This window comes from Pseudopodoces humilis, chromosome 3 (assembly GCF_049639895.1).
Source record: "Pseudopodoces humilis isolate 2021_Gansu_Grassland_sample_001 chromosome 3, ASM4963989v1, whole genome shotgun sequence".
Taxonomy (NCBI): Eukaryota; Metazoa; Chordata; class Aves; order Passeriformes; family Paridae; genus Pseudopodoces; species Pseudopodoces humilis.
Genome location: NC_142202.1, coordinates 25,535,218 through 25,556,441, shown reverse-complemented (window position 1 = coordinate 25,556,441; position 21,224 = coordinate 25,535,218). Strand labels below are relative to the sequence as shown.

The following is a 21,224-nucleotide window of genomic DNA, read 5'->3' as shown; positions in this document are numbered from 1 at the left end:
TTGCATGCTCTGCCATTGGTAAAAGAGTTGAGTTTACAGGTGTACTTCAGAAATTACTTTTATATGTAGTGTTTAATGTATAGAGCAATTTATTTTTTGTTACTTTCAACTACATGGGTGACTTAAAATAAAAAGACTTATTTCCACATGATCAGGTTCCAATGCACTTGAAAGTGTGGGCCAGATATCAGGCCTAAAATGGGTGGACAGATGTCTTACTGCATTCCTGCAAAAAGATCTCCATATTATAAGTGAAATAAACTAATGGAGACAAAATTGACATATTTTAAGGTATTTAAAGAATACTTTCAGTTCAGTTCTACATTCCTGGCAAAGCCACAATTCCCTGTGACTTCAGCAAAAATCTCAGCAGTGAAAGTAATGTGGGATAGCTCCCCCTGGCCTCTGTTATGTGAATACTTATGCATGTGCCAAACTTTAAGAATAGAATCATTCTAAGTAAATAAAGTGGGATATTATGCATTTCCAAAACAACACAGGGTTCCTTACATTGCTTGTGCGTCATATTATTTCTGAAAAATTGCTTCACAATAATGTGAAAGACAAAGGGTTTTTTATTGTCTCAGTCCTACTGGCCTTTATTTTCTACTTGGATTAAAAATCTCAGAAATCTTTTCTTCAGTAAAGAAGAATATGTACACTATTTAAATAATCTGAAATCTGAGGCTGTTGAGAGTTTTGGAAGAGTCTTGGGTTTGTCCTGTCCATCCAGGCACCTGTGATTTCTCCTTCTCTATTCAAATTCACAATTCCAGCACCTGTAGGACTTTATAACCACAGGTGTAGGAGAAATTAAAATCAAAAATTCTGACAGCTCTCATTTGGCCTTAAAATTCCCCCTGAAAAATAGAGATGGGCGGACATGTTTTAAAGATTCATAATTTCAGTATATTTTTACTGTATCCTTCTTCCAGGGGTAGCCTCATACTGATTTTTTTTTTTTAACTTAAGTTTATCTAAGAGTTGACATTTAAAAAATTATTTTGGAACTGCTGAACCATGAAACTACTTTATTGTCAGCATCCTGAATGGTTAAATAATGACTAGCTTTCACAGTTTGCCTCTTATTTATTTTATAATCTAGTTGAGCTACTAAATTTAGCTGTTAACTAATAGACTGTTTGTTCTGGGAAATAACTTATTTTCCACTCCTGCACACAAGGTTTATGAAACTCTGACTGTAAATATATGAATATAAACATATTTCTGCTTGCTGTAATCATGTACATTTTTACTTGAATCTCCATGTGGATTTGGAAGATGTTTATGAATAGAGCTTGTTTTCATGTAAATGGGATCAAGCAGTACCACTGGTTAGCAATTCAGAGAATCAGACAATATCACCCTTGCTGGAAACACTTCAATGAAAATTTATCCATGTACCTAATATTTGAACTCAGATTTTTTGCTTTCTAGTTCTCTGTTCTAATCTCAGATTTTATTGACTGACAATGAGCTATATGATGGTGTTAAACTAAATGCAATCTATTCTATCTGTTTTTATCACTGCATACTTCAGGTTTCAGCTGAGAAGTTAGAAAAAAAGAGATTTTTTTTTTTTTTTCTTCTGCAGTGGCAGCCCAAAAAATTCAGAGAGCAAAAATCTTGCCAACAGTTCTCAAACCGATTATATATTGCTGAAGAGAAATACATGAAAATGAAAAGAAGATTTGAGTTTGATAAAGCATGGAACATTTCTCCCTCAGCCTTTTCATGTACCAGAAAACCTGGTGTCCATAACTAAAAGAATTATTTCTAAAAGAAACAAACAATAAAGGGATTTTCATGTTTATTAAATTATACATATATCTAGGGGCAGTTACAATAAAAAAATAGAAATAATTTGTGAAGAAACCCACATTCTTTAAACTAAGCTGCACATTTCTATTTATTTTTTAGAAATCTATAAATATTTATACACTTACCTGCATCTTAAGTGCTTCAAAATAAATGTACAAAATGCAGGGATTGCATATGCATTATGTATTTTACCTGTCATGTCTGATTCTTTGTTTCCTAAAGAAACTACACTATTTCCAAACAGACTGGGAGGGGTATTAGACCAGAATATTACTGAAAAAAACAACTTAAGTCTTGTTCCACTCTGCTGTACTCCCAGCACAAATAGGATGACATGGTGTGAGTATCAAGAATACAAGAGACAGCACAGCCAGGTTGTTTTGATATTTGTGTGAAGAACAAATTTAACTCTAAATCTCTTGGCAAGACCTTGCTTCACCCACATAATCTGGAGAACATCCATATGTGAGCCTTGTCTAAGCCTCCGAGAAGACTGCTGCCCTCCTGCTCATGTCCGCCAGCACTCTGATCTGACTTTCATACTTAATCTGATCTAATCCTGTCCAGCATTAACTTCATCTGTGCAATGAAACCTGGAGTATCCATTCTAATATTTGGTGAGGAAGGCATTTACTAAATTACTTGCTGAAATCATATGGTGTTGTTTAGCTCCTTATTTTAATCAGATGATGCATCTCTGAGGCACATTATCAGCGATTAGTTAGAAACCCTCCTCTGTCCTTTTTGGGAACAAAGAACTTTTCTGAAATTAAATGCTAAGAGAAACAAAGCACTGTAGTATTCTGACAACAAACAGGTGTTAGAAAAAGGCAAAAGATCACTAAACACATTTTCTTTAGAGCTAAACAAAACCATTAACTTTGTGAAATAAGAGTTTGCTTAAATAGCATAATATGAATGAAAAACAAAAGCTTTAGAGGAATATAAGAAGTAATTTAAAAAGAACATTGTTTAAAAAACTAATAGAGAGCTTTTTGCTTCCCTTTGCCTTTTCCTTTAGCTATTTCTAGGTAAGGTACATAAATTTGCTGAACTGAGCAATCCTGGGAAGTCTCTGCTTTCAGAATTTGGTCTCTCACAATGGTTATGTGCCACAAAACATAAACAGCTCTTTTTTTTGTTTTGGACATTTAATGGGTCAAGAGCAAATATCCATGAAGGAAAGACAGACTGGTTTAAAAATATCTGCTCTCCTAGATAAAATTTGCACAGTTTTTTTTTCTTTTTTTACACTGTCTACATTTATGTAGCACAAATAATTAATAATGTACCATTTTAAAAGCTAGCATGCAGGAAATCTAACACAGTACAATCCCACAAATGCAGTATCAGCAAAGGGTTGTGTCAATAATGAAATCTATTTACATAAATTATTAAACAAGATACCATATTGCTACATGTATCTACCTTTTCATAAATTAAGTGCTGTACTTTTATTTTTCTTACTGTGAATTATCTTATAATTAACATGTGCCTGTGTAAATAACAGAAAGCCTATACCTCCACATATTGATGTCAGATAGATTTAAGGAACAGAATGTGGTGGAGGTGAAAAAAAAAGGGTTTGAAAATCTCTTTTTCCTTGGAAAGATTTTCCAGGGAGCAAAAAATATATCCCCTTATATCAATAGTCAGATCTTTCCTAAGAAGTAAGCTAATTGAGCTGTTTGTGTTGATAAACTCCCTTTTCTCCAGACTGTTCCTCACTGAGCCATAATTATTTGCAATTTGCCTAAGTCGTCCATTTACTGATACGTCAAGCATGAAACAGAGGCAATTCCAGAAAATGGAAATGCTTCTCAAAATCAATCTTTGGGAAATAATGTGGTAGAAGTTACTCTGTGATAGAAGAGTACCTTATAACTGTCACATGGAGATGAATATTAATTTGTTGAGGTTAAGGTGGCTTTGTGCTTCATTTGTTGACTTTGCTTAGCCATCAGCAAGCAGCACAGTACAATTACTCCAGCAAAGCTATTTTTCTAACGTGAGTTTTATGATTTTTATGTACTTACCAGTCAGCACACATAACAATGTCAAAATGTCCTTCCAGTTGAGAGACATCTGTCTCATTATCCCATCGTAAAATGCTAGGGGAAAAAAAGATTTAAAAAAAAAAGAAAAGAAAAAAAGGACTTACATTTTTCATCTTGAGATTTTAAAAGTATTAATATTAATTCTTATGTGACACAGAAGTGTTTAAAGAAGTGCAAACTCAATACTTTCAAAGATGAATGTAAAAATCATATTCTGTACATTTTTAAGGTTGTAAGTTGAAAAGCTAAAGAGCTATTTTTCATTATAACAGAAAGGCAATCCACTCAGGTTCTGATGAGTGGATCACCAACAAATATGCCTTTCTGAATTAGTGGCACATGCACAACTTCAGCTTTTTACCCCTTAATTTTACTGCATGAGGAAGTGAAGCCAAAGTATCAACAATCTGAATGAAGCAGAAATCTGCAGAATAGATGTGATTTCATGGATCTCTGTTACATCTGGCAGTCAATTCAGTTGTGTTTCTCATTGATGAAGTGAGCACTCACTTGGGCTGGATGGAGGAGAGACAGGGTGAAAAAATGCCAAGCTTAACTTCAATGCCAGTTATGTTGCCTCTGGCAAACTTGAAAATACAGCAGTGCTGACTGTCAACAACTATTCTCTCATAGGTGATGAGCTATTTAATTCTAAGATACCCAGTAGTAGGCAAAAATTCACATAGGCACAAAGTTCTTCTTTGTTTATAAATGCTGCTGATTTATGTAGCTGCCACAAGGAATTTCAGTACTTTACTCCCATCTAAAAAATAGCAACTAGTATTGGAATTTACTGCATACTTTAAACATCATTACCACAAACATTTGAAGCTGCTTTTCTATTCCTAGGCTATTTCTTAAAAAGGAATCTATCCTTTTTCATTTCCTGGTTATTTATAATAGAAAGTAGATAAATATTTATGGGAAAAGCACTTGTGGGGGAAGGGTCTAATCTGATCTTGTCAGGTTGTGCATGCTTATCTCAGTTTTGTATGAGTCTTGACCAAATAGACCCTTTAGTCTTCCCGCAGCTATAATCTACTTCTGGTTAAAATCCATCTCCATTCACATCCTACTCCTAATATTTAACTGAGGATCAGTTTATAATGTGTTCATTCAGAAATGTTCCTTAAGTATACAAGAACAAAGGGAATATTGTACATTGACTATGCTGTATGCAAAAAAGGCTCATAATTATGTAGATTAATAAACAGAGGGTCATAAAGAATGAAGGTACCACAATATACATGTACATGGTCCACAGACACAAATCTGAGACAGAATGCTTTTAAAACATGGAAATTATGAAAGGAGAGGCCCAGTTGGTTGGCAAAGCTTTGATTGTGTGGGGCTCAATGTAACTGAACAGATCAGGACTCATTAGCCCATTTGCCCTCCTGGAATTTACTGTGACAATCCAAAGACAGAAAAGAGTAGATTAATTTAATTTTTCCCCCACAAATTGAAAGTAATCCAGATTTTAGAAGCCTAGGTAGCTTTGCACACTGGCACGCAGCAGGCATCCAGTAGTGGAAAGTGACAAAGGAGAGTTCTCACTCTCAGCTGCTGACTGCCTGCTGGCTACCAGCGGCTTTTTCAACCCTGTTTCCGTGGAAACTTAGGTTAGAATGGTGAAAATTAGGTAAAGGTAAGTTTTGTGGGTTTAAAGCACGCACTCTAATACTTTAAAAATCCTGAAGCAGAACTGGAAATTGGTAGAACTGTGAGCCTTAAAAGGCCACCTTTGGTTCTCATTGCTACAGAAACAGAGATCTGATCAGTACCACTATAGAGATTTGAATTATGACTTTTTTAACCCATATATTTACCATCCTTCACATATGCAGTTGTGAAGGAAGCACAGGTGCTTCCTCCTGCAAAAAAACTATAACCACCCTCCTCCATGTTACTGTCAGGTTTCTGCTGGGCAACTGAAACATAGCATTTTCTGTGCCCACCTACTGTAGGCAGAGAGGAATTTGTGTCAGGAGGTGAAAGCTCATAAAACAAAGTGCTGAGCAAAATATGGAACTGACGAGTTGCCAGGAGCATAAGCAGTGGTGCAACATGACTGGCATCCGTATTGTTAAAGGAGTGAGCTAAGGGCATTGCATCCATCCATAAGCCGATCTTTCTCCTTTTTTTTCTGATCTACTACAAGGGCTGCTTTTGCTCCCTACATTCAGTACTGCTGCATTCATGAAGCTATCATAATTATGCAAAGGCCAATGAAAAATTTACCAATTCAAAGTGAACCTTGCCTTATATTCTCCAAAAGTACAGGAAAATCTTTATTCCTGAAGGGAAATTACCATGCAATCTAAATATAATTTCTAAAAAAATAAATACTAATGGGACTCATACTGGTCTGACTCAGGATGTGTGCATAGTGGGAGAGATGGAACTACACGCTGTATGTATTTATCCATGCTATCTTTAGCTAAGTGCAAGCATGACTAGTAAGGGAGGCACAGCCAGGGATGTCAAATGCAATACTAGCTGCAACCTCCAAAACAGTTTCAGTAGCTAACCCAGGGCTACCTATCTACATTGTTACCTGCTTTCACAGATTTGCAGAAGCTGCAGTTGAACATCTGCACCTGCACCTGCAAAGCAGACATATCCCTGCATATCTGAGAATCAGAATCAATTCTGCTCAGAATTGGCACAATTCCTCCAATACACTGATGTCAGAATCAGCCTGGTTCTGAATCAGTGAGTTCTAGTGCTAATGAAAGCAATGAATCAGACTTAGGACTTACATAAATACCATCAACTAGCCAAAAAAAATTTTGTAATACAAAAATCCACTGATACTGCAAAACAATCCTGAAAAAGGTAAAGAGATGTTGCTAAATGCAGGTATCTATATGTAATAAGGGGGTGAGGAACAATAATTTTTTCACAGATTACTGAGGATGTGACTCTCAGACTTAGTGGTCAGACCTGAAAGAAATACTGAAGGCACCATGAAGCAAGGGCTGATTGCATTTCCATTAAAAAAAAAAAAAAAGAAATCACTGCCAGGAAATCCAAAAAAGTGGTAGCAATGGAAATCTGAAAATCTCAGTTTTTATGAAACTTCCTCTTAAAAAGTAGAAAAAAGTGTAAAAATACCACACCACAAAAAGTCTCTTAAATCACCAGTATCATATTGAGTGCCAGCATGAAGAAAATGCAAGCCTAGCTGTATTTTCTTCTTGTTCTTTTCCAGTGATACTAAATTAGTTTATATAAGCCACATTTTTTTGTAAAGTCACTTTTCTTCCAGCAAAGCAAGTTTTGAAGCAACAGTATTTTTATGCCTTTCTTTTGAGGGAAGATGCTACAGTACTAAGAACTGAAATTACATTGTAACTTTGAGAAATGGGCTTTACTGTATATTTCTATCTTCATCTTCAGTGCTTTTTTTGTAAAAAACCCAAACAAAGAAACAAACCTACATGATTAAGGCTGTGTAAAGCCCACTCGACATTTTGTTGTACTAGCTTATTTAACTCATGCAGGTTTAGTTTCTTACAAGTGAACATAGGCATATGAGTTTCAGCAGAAAAGCATGAGACCCAATGGAAATATAAACCAGTTGGGAGCTCTTTTTGGCTATAAGAACACTAAAAATGAAATGGGGTGCAAGAGAAAAACACTACTACACTGTTCAGTTACTACTTAGGTTAAAGTGATAGTGGCTGAAAAGTGGTACCCACTAATGGTTGATTTATGGTCTGCATCAAATGAATTTGACCGGTTTACAGAGGAAAAGTACCCATGTCACAAACCTATTACTGTAATTAGCAATCTTGATGGTAGTCCTAGCAAAAAGGACAAGGACTAAATGAGCTATGGAAAATGAACCATCCTCTCACACACAGAGGTGCCTTCTCCAGGTCAGGGATAAATCGTACTATCAAAATAGTTTGAGAGAAGATGCTTCAGTTTCCTAGGCTGTCAACCTTCTACCATCCTGAAGAATTCTGAAAAAAATTCATTAAAAAAAACCCCAAACAACACACAGCACAAACAATCAAAGAAACTCTTCCTTTTTTCCCCCTGGCTTTTCTTTTCAATTGACAAGTAAGTCAGAAAATGTGATTAGATTAAGACATAAGAATTATGATAATAGAACATAAAGATCGAGTAAGAAAATAAGAGACTTAAAGCACAAAAATGTACCTCCAAATAGCCCCATGATATTTCAAAGAAAAAATAAAATAAAATAGCTAATGTTGCAGAGATAGTTTCAGCAGCCAAGGCTTCCCCTGCACAGCAATTCTAATTTATGGAGGATAGCCTGACAAATGTCAACACTCTTTTCCTTACACAGGTAAAGTATCTTAGAAATCTACAACAAAAGACCTGATTTTACCAGATTTTATTTCTTATGCAAAATCCTTCATTACTATTATTATTCAACCTCTGTTATTCAGTGTTTGTCTTCCTAGTGTGTCTAGGCAGGTAACTTACATGAGAAAAAACAGGTTAAGTCTCTGATTGAAACAATGAAACTTGAAACACTTCCAAGACCCTCTGAGATGTTCTTGTGATGAATGGCACAAGCTAGAGTAGCTCTCAAATTAGCAGATAAGTAGTTGTGCAGATAAAGACAAAAATTCAAAATTAGAAAAAAAGGACAAAAGCCTTACTTGCTTCAAAATGCATTAGTAGTTTTAGTAAGGATTAAAAAATCATCCCAATTAGCAGATGAACAGCTACCAAGAACCCCTATATACCCACCTCTTCTTTTCATATTTTAATTCAAGTTTCAATCTCTGAAAAGCATTATCTTTGGAAAGTACACAGGTTCAGTTAAACCTGTCTGGAGGCTTATATGACTTTTTCTATGACATTAAGCAAGGAAGTTCATTAACACATTAACAAAAGGTATCATCAGGATGTTTCTCTGCACCTTGATCTTGGTTTCAGAGTCCTTAGTTATGTATAAAGATCAAGAAGATGGATTTTAATCTAGTGATAGAGGCAATGTGTACACCTATCATTATAACTCCTCCAAGGAATCTTGCAAAATTGCCTACTATAATTTCCCCATCTTTCTTATTATATTCTCACAAGGCTGCTCTTATTTCTCCGCCTTCTTTCACCTTCTGCCTTTCTTACTTTCACTGCTTCACTTTGTTTTGTATTCTTATCCATTATCTCATCCCCTACAGTGCATATCTGGTTTGAAGGGACCGAAGTTAAGCTTTCAACCACAGGTACAACCATTTTTCCTTTCCTCTTAGATTTCTAAGCATTTCTAATGTGATATTTACAATTGCCAATGGACAAATTCTTCTAACAATGTCCTTGCAGGTTTTGGCAACTTCCATGTCACTTATTTGCTCTTGTCTAAGTATAGTAATTATTTTTCTCAGCTAGATTTAATATCTGCACTATATTCTCAGTGTCCTGGAGATTTCTTCTCTCTTAAAACCAATAGACGTTGCTCTTTGTTTTAATTCTTAATTCCACTGTTTTATGCTTGGGTTCTTATAATTGTCTTACAATTTTTAAAATGTGCTCAAGATTATCTTCAGACGTCTCCCACATTTCTCATAATTTCACAAAGTTCCACCTCAGCCTTCCTCTGAATTTTATTTCTGGGCTATCTCATCCATAAAAGCTAAAAACCTATTCATTTCTCTACTTCATACTGTGCATACAGACCCTTAATTCAGTATTTTTCAGAGCCTCAGTGATTGAGAAACTCATTGCATCTAAAGCACCACAAGGTATTGTAATTGGATTTATGGATCCCTTTGGACATAAACATAATTCTAGTCTGTAATCTAGGCTTAGCTTAAACCTTTCTCTGTATCTGCATAACTCAGCTCTGCTGTTTATTATCTCTGCATAGTATCTCTAAGAAGTTTCTTACCAATCCACTCAACCACTTGACCATTTCATCATCACTTACATCTAAACATCACAATACTGTTCTCTCTGCTCTTGGAAAACGCAGGCTTGCCGTATTAATATTTATTCAGCAGGCTGCTGCAGAGGTTGTTTTTCTTGCCTACAACCCTGATCTTGTCATCTTTCTCTGTCCTCCTCCAGGTAAGTTGCAAGCTGTGATTTCCAAATGTTTCACAACATGCCTATTTTTTATCTCTCATTCAATATTGAAAGGACAAGTCCCTTCTTTAATCAGCCCTAATGTCAGTCTACATCTTCCACTTAACTTTTCAAGCAAGCACCTGTACAACTTTCTTCTGCTACATTATCCACAACATTCACAAACTTACTCCATTATCCTTGAAACTGCCCTTTAAAATAACACCTAAAACACTGTGAAGAGGCTCTTGTGCCTCCAGCTCTGCCTCTCATGCAGACTTCAGTTACCCTTGTTATCCTTCCTCACCATCTCTCTCTGGTCTTAGATCACAGATTCATACAAGTTGCCTTTCGCTCTGTGTTTATAAAGTATCTAGTACAACAATTCATGATTAAACCTCATCATATTAACGTGGTAATATAAAAGAAGAGAAAAGGCACCACATCCAACTATGGGCCTCTTCAAACTTTAGATAGTTTATGATTCTATGATCCTATCTAGGTTGTCTTGCCTAAAAGTTCCTTTTAAAAAGTGCATTATAAAATTACACACTTGCCTTATTCCTTATTCTAAGAACATATTTTCTCTCTCTTGTTTTGTACAACATATTTTGCTAAAATTCACATGGGAACATTCCAGCTTGGTCTTCAAAACTAACAGTCCTAACACTAACACATTTGGTGGTAACAAAAGCTGCTAAGTTTTTGGGACATAATTAATGTACTGCATGTAAATAAAACCATTGTAGAATGAATCTTTTCATTTTGTAGACACATCATAAGCCAACATTCAGTACAAGTATGGCTATTTATTTAAAAGAAGTGAGACTATCTTGTAAGAAAAAGACATTAATAAAAAAATACCAGTGGTTGTGAATTTGCCTTTTCACATCCCTCCTCTACATCCATACATTCTAAATCAACTCTTATTTGGAAACTGACTACGGTTTTTAGCAAGGGCCATCAAGCATATTTGGAAAAAAAAAAAGGTTCTCAAATTCTATTTCAGAATGATACAGTATAAAAAAATACATCATTTCAAAGTGCAAGACAACACAAGCATGTGTGACACAACTGTACTGATAGAATCAGACTTGTGCAAAAATAAGAAGGAAAATATCAGTTTCTTGCTCTATGGAAAATAATCTATGCATGGGACAGATAATCAAGAGAACTTGAATTAAAAACCTAAGAATGTAAAGAGAACAAGGTGGGTCCAGAAGGACTGAACAGAGGAAAACTTAAAAACAGCAGAGAAGATGTAGTTCACAGGTTCATAATTCTAATAATTCTCAGGGCAGAAGGGAACACAATAAACATCCAAGATTTCAAAGTTCTGTATCAAGCCCATATATCTCAGGAAACTAATACATGTGTTTCAGAAAGATTCAAACACATTCACTGCTTAAGAAACTATCACTTCCTGTGGAAAGATGTTCTAATGTATTATCATGCTGTCAAATCTCATATTTTTCTAGACTGAATTTGCCTAGCTTCAATTTCTATATTTTGTTAGGTATTTGTAAACTAGATTAAAGACTGATCTTCTATTAACATTTGTGGTTTTTTATTCACATGAGACTTTCAGATCAAAATCAATTAATTTCCTGACAATCAAATCATTTCTTTGACAAGTAAATGGAGCTCTTTGACTCTCTCATTTCCAAACACTGATTCACTCTTCTGCCCCTTTCCTGGACCTCATCTATTTTCAGTATCCTTGGTTAATGTTTGAATAACTATTAACTGAATACTAATGAAATAAACAAAGACAACACTGTAAACATAATTTTGTCAAAGTTTAAAGTTTGTCATGGCAAAGATTAGCCAAGAGTGCCTGTGAAGCAAAGAACCTACTAAAAGTGTGTAAGATGTACTACTTGATGACTGCCTCCTAATGTAGAGCCAAGGTAGACAAGGAAGGGTAGACAGAGGTACAGTGGTAACAACATAAACCAGGAAATAACGTAGAACATGGCTGAAACGATGGATACAAAAAAGGAATTGAACAAATAATCTTTGACTCTAAAATCTCAAGGACATTTTCCTTTAAAAGCCTGGGAAGAAAGACCCATGTCTTCTTGTATCAGGGGTCTCCCTCTAATATTTTTGTGCAGCACAAGAGAGTACAAGAGGAATAGTTTTATCAAGAGCAAGTTTTTAAGCTAAGAGGAGAGCATCATGAAATAGTCAAAGATCTGAGGAAGAATGATTTAAAATAATGCAATGTAATACTTTTACACCTTCTTTTCCTATTATTCCAAAGTCATAGAAATTTTTTTACAAAGCTTGATAACACTTAAAATTTTTCTCCTTAGGTATTCTTATCTGGCATCTTATCTGGCATAAAGAAGACAGGCAAAAGTAGAATGCAATTTAAAATGTACTTCATAAGTCAACACAACTGGGTGAAATCCACAAATAGGAGAGGCTTGGAAGTGAAAGTCAGCTGGTATGGTTAAAAGGTTTAAAAGATTGTTCAATTATTCATCCAAAAGCTGAAGCTGCACTGAAGAAAGAATTACACACTTGCAAAAGTAAATATAATAATAAAATCAGGCAGGTCAAAAGTAAGTGAACTCTTCATTTTATGCTAAATCTTCCTGCCAGCTGATAATTGGGATAGAGAATGGGCACTCACAGAGGTTGAGAACATTTCAGAGTGGTGAAATTAATTCTTTGCAACAGTGAAAAAAAATAAATGCACTTCACTGTACAAGAAAAACTGAAGACATTTCAGCACAGAAGCCTTTTTTTATATGTCTTCTGTAAAACGAAGTCTTGTTTCGCAAACTTTGAGCACTTCAAAGTGTTAAAAAGTATTCAGATAAGGGAGATCTGGGTAAGACAGCCTGTTCTGATTCCAAAAAGCTATTGGCAAAGACCCTCACTATCAACATTCTAGGAAAATAGACTGTCACTTAAGAAGAGTCCTGACATGGCTATATAATAGAGCAAAAGACAGGGACCAGGGTAGTAGCAAATGGTCAATTCTTACAGTGGAGGGACATAATCAGTGGAGTTCCCCTAGGACCTGTTCTAGTCAACATGTTTACAAGAGATGAGCATCGAGGCAGCAACGTCTGCTGATGTTAAGAAGTCATTCAAGACAGTAAGGAAAAGAGCAGACTGAAGGATTACGGAAGGATGACACTGAGTAACTGGACAATAAAATGACAGATGAAATTCAGTGTGGATAAATGCAAAGTGCACAACTGAAAAAATAATTCTCACTTGATATAGAAAATGAAGGTCTCCAAAATGACCATCACTGGAAAGATCCTGATGTTGTGACAGCCAGTGTCATGAAACTATTAGCTCTGTGCTCAACTGCAGTGAAAAAAGCAAATCACTGTTAGGCATTTTTAGAAGGTGAACAAAAAGTGTAATTATTCCACTACATATACCTATTTATGCACACTTTGAATGCAGTACTGATCACAGTTGTCTAAAAATAAGTAGATTGAAACTGAAAAAGATAGCTCAGGGCAAGTATGATCAGAGGCGTAGAATGCTTTCCACCTGAGTTGAGTTTTCTGTGATAAAGAGCTACTACTTCAGGAGGGACATGAGCACACAAACCGTTCTTTCCACATATACATGAAGTGATCAAGTTAAGTGAGCAGGAATCAATAACTTTTTCTTCCCTAACCAGCGAGCTGGAAATGTTCCTCTTGGCAGCTTCCTCCTTACCAACAGATGCTGTCATGCAGGAGTGTTACTTGAGGAGACTGGAAGAGTAGTTGGAAGAAAGAGATTCCTTTAGGGTTGCTAAGGTGACAAACACAGCAAATTCAATAAAATGTTTTCAAAAAGTTTGAATTTACCAACACTCAGGTAATTTTGATGAATGAAAACAGAGAGAGTCTTTATTAAGTCTGTCCCACATTGATGGACATGACCAGTTGAAATCAAGAAGGTTATGAAGCTGACATATTTGAAGAACATTGCAGTAAGGTAAAATATTCACCCTTGCAATTATAAAGAAGCAACTAATACAAGAACAGAATCGGGATGATATAGATCAGTGCTCTGTCATTGAAACATCATCTGTTATGCTGGATGCCATTCAGTATTTTGGAAGGCTTTTTTTCATTATGGATTCAGTTCTGGAAAATTGTAATTGCATTACATTGGTACGGAACACTAAAATCTCAAATAAATTATAACCTATCTGTTAATCTTTAAGCAGAAGGAATTGTCCCTTTTGGTTACATGGTCATTCATTCTTGATGTGGGTTCTAAAGAAGACTGTGGAATGAATAAGGAGTATATGATACACTACTACTAATCAAACCCAAGGGTGCACTGCCACAAGCATTTCTGTTACTAGCTTGATGTTACATGTTCTTGTTGACATCCTCATGTGAAATGGAATCTCTCTGAGTCAACTCTTAGCAAAACAATAGACTTGTCCACAGGTAAAACTCCACGGGTCCCATATCAGCAATTAGAACACAACTTTTGTTCACAGATTTCCATGTTCTCAGACAAGGGAATCTGAAGGAAGAACAAATTCCCTAGTCAGTAGGATGAACTGAATCGGTTAACCTGCGTAATATATTGCAAGCCTTCCTCTTCAGTAAAGTTTTTCCATTATGACATTTGTAGTAACAACAATTTTTCAAACTTCTACTACTCAAACAGCTGTTTCAGGAAGATTTCCCCATTAAAACAAATAGAAGACAAGGACCAGGGATTTCTTTACTTTGTTATTGACAATTTAATGACTGGTGGACATGTTAGAACAATGATATAATGCATGTCAAACCAGCAACAGCTGATGGTTCAAAGAAATATATGCTAAGTTATAGGGTAAACAATGCAATTCATGGATAATTTCTGAACTGTGAAAAAAAAAATTGTCAAACTATACATGGTATTAGTACCCTTCACTGTGGCAAGACATTACTTGTAACTTGGTGGTATCTATTTCTAGTAAACATAAGCAAGAAATCCTGGACATATTGATGAAAAATAAAAATAAAATAGAATTGTATATCCACTGCAAAGTAAACTGTTTACTAAATATCTATTATTACATTATAACACATAATATGACAAACAGCCAGTTTGGCTTACATTACTGTATTTTTAAACAATAATCAAGATTTGGCAGAGGGTTAGAGAAGTGTTCATTTACTGCATTTTGTATAAATCTAAATAAATAAATGTATGGCAGGTTGTCCTAATCTAACTTCTCTTAGCTGATACCAGATTGTTCATTTTTGGTCCATACAGGTTTTGGCATGTTTTCCAAGCATAGACTTAAATACCCAGAACAGTCTCAAACTGACTCTCATACTGATAATTTCTGCTCCTGTGCAAGGAAAGGAGTGCAAAATTCTGATATAAGATGAAGGTGCTGTGAGAAGAGTCTATCCTGAATCGCCTTTTACACAGAAAGAATCTTTTAACTTTGCAGTGGCCACCATGAAGTTGCCAGACTGGACACCGTCTAAATGACTATAGGAAAGAAGATGCCTTCTCCAAATTAAACTGATGCTCAGTAAGTCACTTACAGACATCACTGTATTAATTTGCTTGCAAAATCTGATCAATGTAAAACAGGTCACTGAATGACATTTTCCAAGCCAGTGTTGCATTCTTCCCTCCAAAACACTACATCTTCATCATTTTCTGGAGGTTTTTTTTTTCTCCTTTTCTTTTCTCTCAGTGACCATTATGTAACTATGGTTTTCATCTACAGAAAAAGTGAACCAAGGTTACAGTAATACTTCCAACTTTACATCAGCCTTTTAGCTCCCTCAAGACATTAGGAAGGGATCATATAACTTTGTTACTGCATCACATCATTACTGAATCTGAAGGACTGATCAATCCATTAGAGAGTAATTTGAATAGTTGTTTTATAAAACTTTATACTGTTACAACAAATCTGAAAAAGCCTTAAGAATATAGAATTAAAACTCAAGTGTTATAGTGGGTCATGTTTTTATACAGTATACTTCACATTATTTTGTAATTTAATTATTTTATTTATGCAAATAAGGCCTCAATTGCTATTGCACTCAAGAACTTAAACACTTGACATTTTTACTTCTTAAAATGCAACATTTTTGACGTCTAGATATGTTTATTAATTAGTGATTATTAACACCCAGTAAACAACATCATGTCTTGTAAAAACACAATCTTTCTTCACAGCATGAGGCTGAAATCTATTATTCACTGATTCCATATGCTGAATACACTCAAATGATCACAAATGACCTTAAGCATTAGATAAATGTAAATGAGGACAGGGTAGAAAATGTGCTTTTGATTGATATCTAAAAGACCAGGTTTGAAGTCTTGACAAGGGATGAAATCTGAAATCTCACACAAAATACAGAACAACTGGAAACTTAAAAAAATTCTAAGCTTCTGGATGGACATACCATATAGCCTCTCCTCAGCAGTGTTTGAAGTTGTTTACAAGAGGTGTTCAGCACATGGAACCTGAAAGACCATTCTTGGGACCCACATGGCCTTTGTCTACTTGGCAGGCTCTTACTAGGATGCAGAGATGTATCTCTAAGTTATATGCATACACACCCTAATGAAGGCAGAATTTTTCTAGCCCTAAGTGCACACTTAAACTAGCTTCTCTACATAGAATGGCTACATAGGCATAGGATTAAATGATGTGAATTATAGCCATTAAAATTATATGGTTTTAACCCTCTGTGTGAGCAAGCTTATTCTGCGCTAACACTTTGCCTTCTTCAGCCTTTTTTCAGCTTTACTTTTGTCAGTTTTAGAAGGACTGAGTGCCCTTCTGCAATGTAAGTCATCAAAAAAAAAATTTTAGACACACAAATAAGAGTGTACTATTTGCTCTTAGGTAACCATTTCCTAATTCTTAACCTTATACCACAAATATGAAGTGCTTTATAATTTACTTCTAAACTACTGCATGAGATGAATGCACTGTGCTTGGTTCCCATGCTCCCCATCTGTCCTCGCAGTGAAAACACAATGATCAGACAGACAGGATGACCAAAAAAACTCCCATGGATGCTCCAGCAACATCTACCTCAGGGGCAAGTGGGATCTGTTGTCACCCTGAATTTTCAGAGCTATTTAAAATTAAATCTGCCAGAGATTTAGATACATTCATTCCAAATCTCATTTTCAGTACAATGGGTAATGTTGACTCCAAAGCAGACAAATTTCAACCATTCACTAAATCACAGACTGAACAGACATAGCGTAAATTAAAAAAATATAAAAAGGAAAGAGAGGATTTGTCACCAAGGTTAATCATACTGTATTTGCTAATTTTTTTAATACTTTTAAATTTCTCTCTTGCATCACTTACCTACTTATATATACACACACACCTGTGTGAGCATCAGTAACGCAGGTCACACTTTCACACTTCTGCATACATTTCACATCTACATTAATACAGAAGCAGTACATTAATGCAAGAATCAGTAAAAAAGTTTAGCAGAATCATACCAGCTTGATACTTTCTGAGCCTTAAATACTCCGGTGTTTTGGTTTCTTGCGATGATCTCGTTTACATCTGTAGGATAATTGTTAAGAATTATCTACAAAACTAGAGCAATAATAAAAATAATAATAATAAACTCAACTATTGTCCATTTCTAACATCTTCATAATGTTCTTATCTGTTTGTTCTTCTTTAATCTGTGCTAAGAGCCAATCATTTTTCAGAAGCTTACATTTTACATTGCTACTCCAGCATATCAGCCATTTATCTATGCAGCAATTTGCTCTAGTTTCCTACCTCTATTTACTCTTTAAAGATTTAAGGAATTTCTAGCCCTGTAGTTATAGAGAGAAGTGAAAAAATATGTCCCATACCTCAGATATTTAAAGGCAACTATTTACAAATAAAAGAATTACAATGATGAAGAACTGAAATTTTTACAACCACTAAATGTCCAGTCTAGTTTGTGCTGCTTTTCACTTTTCACTGTTACAAATATACCAAATGCTGAGATTTTGGAGGTTTATGTGTTCTAAGAGCACAGGAGACACACCTATGATCCCAGCTCTGTCTGGGTGAATCCAACATGCAACAGGAGCACCTTAACCTATAGGCAAAGGAGTTTCTAGTCCATTTGCTTTCCTGAGAATGGTTTGGAACCACCTTAAAAGAGTGCAAAGCAACAAATGCCTTTTCTTCCCCTTAGATACCACAACAGTACCTCAGCCTTGTGTCTCAGCTTCTTATAGTTTGGAAGTTCAAGTCACAGATTTGGGTAGCCACTGAGGCAGGTTAAAGCAAGGGCTATGAGAAAAAGTTTCAGGGGAAGTTAAGCCCAGTCATCTACAGCAAGAAAGATAACCATCATGATCAATCATTTGTGGTTAGTGAGAAGCCACTGGAAGGAAAAGGTGTAGCAAGTAAGTGAAAACTATGAGAATATTAATGTTACTCAGAGTGAATCCATACATCCCTGAATGTTCACTTTCAACTGTAAATAATTGTTTTAAACAGACATTTTTGGTAAAGATGTAAAAGACCCTTATTTTTTTTCAATGTATAGGAAATCTGATGCTAATTAGGGGGACATTTCTAGATCCAAAAAATATGTCAGAGATTTTGAAAGTGCTCTTATAAGAAAATTGAATGCAAGAGTCAGGCTAATTTGAAATATTGCTGATATATCTTTTTCTTTGCTTTGCTGAAATCACATAATTTGCCTTCCTAACAGAGTTGGTTATTTAAGAAAAGTTATTTCAGGAAAGTCTCTATCCAAACATTGGAAAAGACAACTGGTATTTTGTGAAGTAAAAACTAGAAATGGAATGACAGAAAACTGGTTTAAACACATCTCTGTAGTTTGAATGTGCCTTTTAAATCGTTTTCATGATATGCAATGAGAAGCAGTAAATTAATGGTCTATACCTGGGCAGTAAAAGGAAGGCATAAATAACACCATGAGCAGATCTTGCTACCTTCAGGTAGGGAAAGGAATAACATTGCTATGTATGTGATAAATTAGCTACACTGCACTTAAATTATATAACTGAGAAAAACTATTAATAATGGTTTTAAACACGTTAATACTAGATTTTTAAAATAATTTAGGAGCCCATATCATTAGACATTCAGGTTAAACATGACCCCTCTAACCTAAACTTCCCCAGACTGTTTAAAGATCTATACACTGTATTTTAATGGCCACTATAGTGCACTGTAATGATGTTTTGTATTATTGATGCTTTCAGACAGTAATTCAAGTCACCAGCGCACGGTGTGAAACTGAGCTAAGGCAGAAAGTACACAGCCTCTCTGAAATAGGAGACAATTTTTACTAAAATGAACCTCATCCTTGGATTTGGATACGTCGGTGAGTAAAGATGCTTCCAGTGTTTTGAGGCTGTGAAATTTGATGTTCATGACTGACTTATGTCACAGATACAAGCTAAGTTGAAAAATTTGCATCTGAATGCATATCACCCAAAATTATAATGGGGGATGAATCTCATAACTTTGCCCATGTATATATTTATTATTCATTTGAAACATCCTTAATTTTGATCCTAACACTTTCCTTATTTAAATGACACTGAAAGAACTCAGATAGAACACACTAAATCAACAATAAAGTTCTGAACAAGGTGGCAAAAGGAGTAACATCTGTCTTTATTTTATTGATTTTGCAATATAAATGATCTATTGAATCAATTCAAACCTGCTCATTGTAAGCAAAAGGTGTTAGAGTGAAGTCTTTTAAATGGTCTAGCATTTCAAGTCATGAGATCCTTTTAAAAACTTCCATAAACACCATACATAAGATCATTTATTAATATAAAACATAGCAACATATTTCACAATGACAGGGTTAGAATGACAACCATTAATTGAAATTGATAAATTTGTGACATTTTTTTAACTTCTAACATTTCAATAACATATCCTAATATGGATATTGAAAACATACATACTGAATACTCCTTGTGTCAGCATGAAATGGAGACTAATAGGAAGCATGTCAAAAATTAAAACAAAAATCAAATCCTCAAAAGCTTGAGATTTCACAAAGCAAAGCTGTTAGTTATGCTCACTGAATAATGATAGCAACAACAAAAACAACAATAATTATGATGATGTTGATAATACAAAGGCAGATTCTCAGATGCAATGCACTATTGCCAGGTCGATTTTCAATTACATTTCACTGATGTATTCATTTGTTTCTTAATGTGCTCATCTTGCCCATTAAGAATAATTAGCAGGCTTGCTTGGTGGTTTCCTGGCTTCTGACAGGGATTTTTTTTCCTTTTTTGTTGACAACCACTTTTACTTTTTGGAAAGTAATTTTTGGATATTATAGTACGACTGGCATGTAATTTAAGCTTCCTAAGAAATTTAAAGGGAAGATGTAAACAGTAATTTAAAAACAAGATTATTTTAACCTATAATACCTGCATAAAAAACATAATACTAGACATTAACTATGCCTGAAAAGCAGAATCTAGAAAAGAAAACAGTATTTTATCCCACATTACCTTAATTTGGTATGCTAAACAATAAAAAATACCATCAGCAATAATAAGAACTAGCAAAAATATGTCATTTGTAGTCAGTGGCACTTGGGGTGAATGCTACTTCCAATTACACCTAAAATACTACCCTGATTTCAGTGAGTCTGGTGGGGCTGAAACAGATCTAAATTTAGTCTAAACTTCTATTATAGCTAGTCACTATAGAAAAGAGTGCAAAAGAAAATTACTGTAAGACATATCATAAAATTACTACTGAAGTCCATAAACCATATAAAATGCAACAGAAATTTTATTATGTGCACTTTTAAGAATACATTTCACCTACACAGTAAAGTTCTTAGCCTGCTGCACTTTGGCACCCTGCTAATATTAAGCCCATTGTAAAATCCAACACAATAAAAGCACTTTGAATGCTGAGCCTTCTGAGCACCAAATGTTAAAAAAGAAAAAATAAATTCCTGTTAGAGCCGTCCACCAATCACTTCCCTGAAAGGGATTCACTGAGTGAATACAGATGAAGACCTCTTGTAAGATTTTTGGAAACAGAAGACATTTCTAAAACATATTGCAAAAAACTAAGGTGTGATAATTAGATAACATTAACAGTATCTTTTTCAGGAATAAAAGCACTTTTAATTCTTTAATTCTAAGGACTGAGTGAATATTTTAGCACTCAACAATTTTCTTTGTTATAAAAGACTTCTACATTTCAAAAAAGTTCAGGTATGTTTATGGAATCTGCTAAGCAAGACATTTGCTGAGTTCATGATTACTGAGCCCACCTGAAGCTTTTTGGGGGTAAAATGA

General features: G+C 35.0%; 1 protein-coding gene across 1 annotated transcript in view; it reads right to left on the bottom strand.

The window, feature by feature from the left end:
• Positions 1–21,224, bottom strand: part of CAMKMT (calmodulin-lysine N-methyltransferase) — a 221,418-nt gene that overhangs the window by 17,317 nt on the left and 182,877 nt on the right. Inside the window, exons 7-8 of the mRNA XM_005523388.3 lie at positions 17,394–17,460; positions 3,858–3,932 (exon numbers count right to left, since the gene is read on the bottom strand). Coding sequence (XP_005523445.1) covers positions 3,858–3,932; positions 17,394–17,460 — 142 coding nt within the window. The remainder of the gene's footprint in view (positions 1–3,857; positions 3,933–17,393; positions 17,461–21,224) is intronic.